Source organism: Procambarus clarkii, chromosome 82, assembly GCF_040958095.1.
Source record: "Procambarus clarkii isolate CNS0578487 chromosome 82, FALCON_Pclarkii_2.0, whole genome shotgun sequence".
Taxonomy (NCBI): Eukaryota; Metazoa; Arthropoda; class Malacostraca; order Decapoda; family Cambaridae; genus Procambarus; species Procambarus clarkii.
In genome coordinates, this window is record NC_091231.1 from 547,515 (window position 1) to 555,509 (window position 7,995).

Below are 7,995 nucleotides of genomic sequence, written 5' to 3' on the forward strand. Positions count from 1 at the left end.
CTATTGTACAACACACACACTATTGTACAACACACACACTATTGTACAACACACACACACACACTATTGTACAACACACACACACACACTATTGTACAACACACACACTATTGTACAACACACACACTATTGTACAACACACACACACACACTATTGTACAACACACACACACACACTATTGTACAACACACACACTATTGTACAACACACACTATTGTACAACACACACTATTGTACAACACACACACACACACTATTGTACAACACACACACTATTGTACAACACACACACACACACTATTGTACAACACACACACTATTGTACAACACACACACACACACTATTGTACAACACCCACACTATTGTACAACACACACACACACACTATTGTACAACACACACACACACACTATTGTACAACACACACACTATTGTACAACACACACACACACACACACTATTGTACAACACACACACTATTGTACAACACACACACACACACACACTATTGTACAACACACACACTATTGTACAACACACACACACACACACACTATTGTACAACACCCACACTATTGAACAACACACACACACACACTCCAACAGCAGGAACATTATATTGAACAACAGGGTCACTGTTGAACAGCAGGCACACTGCCGAGCATCCTGTACAGTGTGTTGAACAACTGGCTCACTCTTGAACATCAGCCACATTATTAAAAACCAAGCAGACTGTGTTGAACAAAAAGGCACACGATGATGAACAGCAGGCACTGTATTAGACAAGAGGAATACTGTGTTGAACAACAGGCACACGATGATGAACAGCAGGCACTGTATTAGACAAGAGGAATACTGTGTTGAACAACAGGCACACGATGATGAACAGCAGGCACTGTATTAGACAAGAGGAATACTGTGTTGAACAACAGGCACACGATGATGAACAGCAGGCACTGTATTAGACAAGAGGAATACTGTGTTGAACAACAGGCACACGATGATGAACAGCAGGCACTGTATTAGACAAGAGGAATACTGTGTTGAACAACAGGCACACGATGATGAACAGCAGGCACTGTATTAGACAAGAGGAATACTGTGTTGAACAACAGGCACACGATGATGAACAGCAGGCACTGTATTAGACAAGAGGAATACTGTGTTGAACAACAGGCACACGATGATGAACAGCAGGCACTGTATTAGACAAGAGGAATACTGTGTTGAACAACAGGCACACGATGATGAACAGCAGGCACTGTATTAGACAAGAGGAATACTGTGTTGAACAACAGGCACACGATGATGAACAGCAGGCACTGTATTAGACAAGAGGAATACTGTGTTGAACAACAGGCACACGATGATGAACAGCAGGCACTGTATTAGACAAGAGGAATACTGTGTTGAACAACAGCCACACTGTTCAAGAGCAGGGACACTGTTCAACAACAGGCATACTGTGTTCAACAGCAGGAACACTGTATTGAAGAACACATGCTATTGAGCAAAAAAAGCACCATTGAGCAGGAACACGATATTGAACAATAGGAACACTATTGACCAACAGACTACTGAACATCAGGCTGACTGTATTGAACAACAGATACACTATTGCATACTGTTGAAGAGGCACGCTGTATTGAACAACAGATACACTATTGCATACTGTTGAAGAGGCACGCTGTATTGAACAACAGGAACACTATTGCATACTGTTGAAGAGGCACGCTGTATTGAACAACAGGAACACTATTGCATACTGTTGAAGAGGCACGCTGTATTGAACAACAGGAACACTATTGAATAAATAACACTTTATTGAAGTACAGGCACAATGTATTGAACAGGCATACTATTGAACAGTCACACTTGTACAACAAGCAGGCTGTATTGAACAACAGGCACACTATTGATCACCAAGCACACTGTATTGGCCATCAGGTACACTATTGAACAACAGGTACACTATTGAACAACAGGTACACTATTGAACAAGTACACTATTGAACAACAAGTACACTATTGAACAACAGGTACACTATTGAACAACAGGTACACTATTGAACAACAGGTACACTATTGAACAACAAGTACACTATTGAACAACAGGTATACAGGATAAAGCAACAGGTACAATATTGGAAAACGGAAACACAACGGAAAATCAGATACACTATTAAAAACAGGTGTACTGTGTTGAACAACAGGCACACTTTGGAACAACAGGCACACTTTGGAACAACAGGCACACTTTGGAACAACAGGCACACTTTGGAACAACAGGCACACTTTGGAACAACAGGCACACTTTGGAACAACAGGCACACTTTGGAACAACAGGCACACTTTGGAACAACAGGCGCACTTTGGAACAACAGGCGCACTTTGGAACAACAGGCGCACTTTGGAACAACAGGCGCACTTTGGAACAACAGGCGCACTTTGGAACAACAGGCACACTTTGGAACAACAGGCACACTTTGGAACAACAGGCACACTTTGGAACAACAGGCACACTTTGGAACAACAGGCACACTTTGGAACAACAGGCACACTATTGAACAACAGGCACACTTTGGAACAACAGGCACACTTTGGAACAACAGGCACACTTTGGAACAACAGGCACACTTTGGAACAACAGGCACACTTTGGAACAACAGGCACACTTTGGAACAACAGGCACACTATTGAACAACAGGCACACTTTGGAACAACAGGCACACTTTGGAACAACAGGCACACTATTGAACAACAGGCACACTTTGGAACAACAGGCACACTTTGGAACAACAGGGGCACTATTGAACAACAGGCACACTTTGGAACAACAGGCACACTTTGGAACAACAGGGGCACTATTGAACAACAGGCACACTTTGGAACAACAGGGGCACTATTGAACAACAGGCACACTTTGGAACAACAGGCACACTTTGGAACAACAGGCACACTTTGGAACAACAGGGGCACTATTGAACAACAGGCACACTTTGGAACAACAGGCACACTTTGGAACAACAGGCACACTTTGGAACAACAGGCACACTTTGGAACAACAGGCACACTTTGGAACAACAGGCACACTTTGGAACAACAGGCACACTTTGGAACAACAGGCACACTATTGAACAACAGGCACACTTTGGAACAACAGGCACACTTTGGAACAACAGGCACACTTTGGAACAACAGGCACACTTTGGAACAACAGGCACACTATTGAACAACAGGCACACTATTGAACAACAGGCACACTATTGAACAACAGGCACACTATTGAACAACAGGCACACTATTGAACAACAGGCACACTATTGAACAACAGGCACACTATTGAACAACAGGCACACTTTGGAACAACAGGCACACTATTGAACAACAGGCACACTATTGAACAACAGGCACACTATTGAACAACAGGCACACTATTGAACAACAGGCATGCTACTGAATAACAGGCACACTATTGAACAACAGGCACACTATTGAACAACAGGCACACTTTGGAACAACAGGCACACTATTGAACAACAGGCACACTATTGAACAACAGGCACACTATTGAACAACAGGCACACTATTGAACAACAGGCACACTATTGAACAACAGGCACACTATTGAACAACAGGCACACTATTGAACAACAGGCACACTATTGAACAACAGGCATGCTACTGAATAACATGCATATCATACTGAATAGTAAGCACACTGAGTTAGTGAACATTACCTACAGTGAAGTGAACATTAGCAAGAGGGTAGTGAACGTTAGCTATAGCTTAGTGAACATTATCTACATTATAGTGAATACTATCTACATTATAGTGAACATTATCTACATTATAGTGAACATTATCTAAATTATAGTGAACATTATCTACATTATAGTGAACATTATCTACATTATAGTGAATACTATCTACATTATAGTGAACATTATTTACATTATAGTGAACATTATCTACATTATAGTGAACATTATCTACATTATAGTGAACATTATCTACATTATAGTGAACATTATCTACATTATAGTGAACATTATCTACATTATAGTGAGAATATACTACAGTTATAACCAAAGTCTGGATCACTACAGTTATAACCAAAGTCTGGGTCACTACAGTAATAACCAAAGTCTGGATCACTACAGTAATAACCCAAAGTCTGGGTCACTACAGTAATAACCAAAAGTCTGGATCACTACAGTTATAACCAAAGTCTGGGTCACTACAGTAATAACCAAAGTCTGGATCACTACAGTAATAACCAAAAGTCTGGGTCACTACAGTAATAACCAAAAGTCTGGGTCACTACAGTAATAACCAAAGTCTGGGTCACTACAGTAATAACCAAAAGTCTGGGTCACTAGAGTAATAACCAAAGTCTGGGTCACTAGAGTAATAACCAAAGTCTGGGTCACTACAGTAATAACCAAAAGTCTGGATCACTACAGTTATAACCAAAAGTCTGGGTCACTACAGTAATAACCAAAAGTCTGGATCACTACAGTAATAACCAAAAGTCTGGGTCACTACAGTAATAACCAAAAGTCTGGGTCACTACAGTAATAACCAAAGTCTGGGTCACTACAGTAATAACCAAAAGTCTGGGTCACTAGAGTAATAACCAAAGTCTGGGTCACTAGAGTAATAACCAAAGTCTGGATCACTACAGTAATAACCAAAAGTCTGGATCACTACAGTTATAACCAAAAGTCTGGGTCACTACAGTAATAACCAAAAGTCTGGATCACTACAGTAATAACCAAAGTCTGGATCACTACAGTTATAACCAAAGTCTGGATCACTACAGTTATAACCAAAAGTCTGGGTCACTACAGTAATAACCAAAAGTCTGGGTCACTACAGTAATAACCAAAAGTCTGGGTCACTACAGTAATAACCAAAGTCTGGGTCACTACAGTAATAACCAAAAGTCTGGATCACTACAGTAATAACATAAACAGTGATGTGTTATCATTGATAAGAAGGATAAGAGTTATAGCGCGTATTATCGCTGTTTATCTTTCTTACTGTGTTTTATCTTATTGTTGCTGTTGCTGCTGCTGTTATCACCAGTACTATCACTACTACTACTACTACTACTACTACTACTACTACTACTACTAGGACAAATAATACTTAACTGTGGACTAATAATACTTCACTACTGTACTCACTCATTACTTTTCAACCTATCCGTGTGAAATGGTAATACTTTTAATAAGTATAATAATAGTATCATTATTAACTCTTGCTTCTATAATGGCTGACTATAATCCACATTATTATCACAAAGAAACCTCATAACCGTAGTAGCCTAAGCTACATTAGGCGACATGCAAGCTAAGCCTCGGTAATATTAGGCTACCAGGAGACACCACTCGCTTCGTGGGTCGTAGTCCTTAGGGTCCTGGGTTCGATTCTCTGCCGACGCAGAAACAAATAAGCAAGTTTCTTTCACCTTCTGCCCCTGTGCACCTAGCAGTAAATAGGTATCTGGGAGTTAGACATCTGCTACGGGTTATATCCTGGGAATGTGATATGATATAGAAAAACGGTTGGGAGTCAGTACATTAGACAACCGATACTTAGAAAGGCGGAGTCCAAGAGCTAAGAGCTCGATCCTGCAGCACAAATAGTAAACACCAATGTGGCTTTAACTCAGGCATTGTGGCAGACAGCCGCCCACATGGCTAGGGCCCCCTCATAGCTCGCTTCAGAGCGGCTTTTTAACATTTCCAGCCATTGTTGAGTGACAAATATATTATATTTTCTAGTGAAAAGGTGTACAAGAGTATTTGATTATGTGCTAGTGGAGTCATCCACCTTCCCGCTGTTGGTTGTCAGTTTCACTCACTCCGCCCAGACGCTTTATTTCCTCGGGGACTTATTTTATCACAAGTGTTCTTTGGTTTTCTTACCTTGTGTGCGCGTGTGTGGGAGGGCGAGAGACCAGGGTCAAGACGAGGAACGTGTTGTGAGAAGGAGTCCCCATCTGTGTGGGACCCGCAAGGTCTTGCCAACTCCACCATTTTACCTACATTATGTAGTATTGTGCCGACCTCACGCAGATGATTTAGTCAGATGGTGTGTATAATACATCGTGGTCTGTATCCCCCGCCTGTCACGCCCAGGGCGGGTTACTAGGCTCTTACTACATTAATAAACCGATTTACAGATTTAGCGTCAGGCGTGGCAGCCTACTACCCTGGTCGTGACTAGGCTAGGTGTGGCATGAGGTTCCTGCACCTTTGCAATTACTTTATTATCTCTCGTGTTTTGGAGGATATCCTCATAATGCACCCAAAGTTTGCCAGTGCAGGCTACTGAACATACATATGGCCCTGTATGACTAACCATCCTCTGTGATGGGAAGTTTTAGTACCACTGCTATCTTATTCACTCTTGTGTTGATGATATCCTAATAATGCAGCCAGAGTCTGCCAGTGCACTGATCACATGCCTCTGTATGACTAACCATCCTGTGTGATGGGGAGTTTTAGCATCACGTAGCTTTTAGCTACGTGATGCCTTAGCTTTTGCTTTAGCTACTTTAGCTTTTTGAGACACACTGTACTCCCCTTCATATAGTCCAGAGAAGCTGCACAAATGCACATGTACCTAAATGTGTTAATAAACAAAAAAGTGATGTATACACCAGGAAGACTCCAGGTATCCTGCAGGTTCACTTGGTACACTCTACACGCAGTATACCAGTATACATACAAAAGGATGCTGAAAAGAAAATTACAAATTATTAAAACCAACTTAACGTAAACCCCGAATAGAAGAAGTCCGCAGAGCTCATTATAGGTCAAGGGAATTTGTTTGAGAGGTCACGTATATGAAGAACTGGGAGCAAATTGAAGTTGAAATTGTGAAGGGTGGCACGCTTCCTGCCTCGTTAGCACCACTGATACTAGCCAGCCGGAGGCACGGTCACCGGGAGTTGGCAGTACTGGCAGCTTAACGTCTTGATAGTCGCGCTGGCCAGCCCTGCCTCCCCCTCCCCCCCCCCCAGGGCTCCCTGGCCAGCCCGTCCTCCCCCAGGGCTCCTTGACCAGCCTGTCCTTCCTCCCCCAGGGCTCCCCCTGCCTCACTCAACTCTTCTACTCAAGTGCCCCAATTTAACCAACAAGAGGACCAACCAACAGAAAACGGGACATCACGTCAGTTTCGCGAGCCGCTACCCTTTTTTAAAACATGCTGGCTTGTAGCCTGGCTAGTTGATGGGTTGGCTTGTAGCCTGGCTAGTTGATGGGCTGGCTGGTAGCCTGGCTAGTTGATGGGCTGGCTGGTAGCCTGGCTAGTTGATGGGCTGGCTGGTAGCCTGGCTAGCCTGGTTAGACAGGAAGCCTGGTTAGTTGATAAGCTGATTGGCAGCCTGATTAGTTGAAAGGCTCGTTGACATCCTGACTATTTGCTAGGCGACTGTCAGCCTGGCTAGTTGACAGGCTAGCAAGCAGCCAGGGTAGGTAATTGGCTAACAAACTGGCCTGATTAATTGGTTAGTGGATAGACTTCCAGTATGACTGGTTTAAAAGTGTTGTAACTGACTATTCAGCCGGGCCAATTAATTATTTCAAGCTAATTTAGTAATTAATGACCAATTGTCGAGAATTATGCCAGAAATAATCGTCAAAATCACATGAATGTTAAACCAATATTATTTGAAAACCTCATCTTTTCATGATATACATACATACATACATACATACATACATACATACATACATACATACATACATACATACATACATACATACATACTTACATACATACATCACGTGTTTATTTTCACGTGATGTATGTATGTATTTATTATACATACATAATCACGTGTTTATTTTCGTGATATACATACATACATACATACATACATACATACATACATACATACATACATACATACATACATACGTACATACATACATACATACATACATACTTACATACATCACGTGTTTATTTTCACGTG

The 7,995-nt window shown here is 41.9% G+C and overlaps 1 protein-coding gene across 1 annotated transcript; it reads left to right on the forward strand.

The window, feature by feature from the left end:
- Window positions 1-1,307: 1,307 nt before the first annotated feature.
- LOC138358285 (uncharacterized) lies at window positions 1,308-3,234 on the forward strand. Its single transcript, XM_069316140.1, has 2 exons — window positions 1,308-1,387; window positions 2,235-3,234. Exons 1-2 carry the CDS (start codon window positions 1,308-1,310, stop codon window positions 3,232-3,234), a joined length of 1,080 nt encoding a protein of 359 aa, XP_069172241.1.
- Window positions 3,235-7,995: the final 4,761 nt, after the last annotated feature.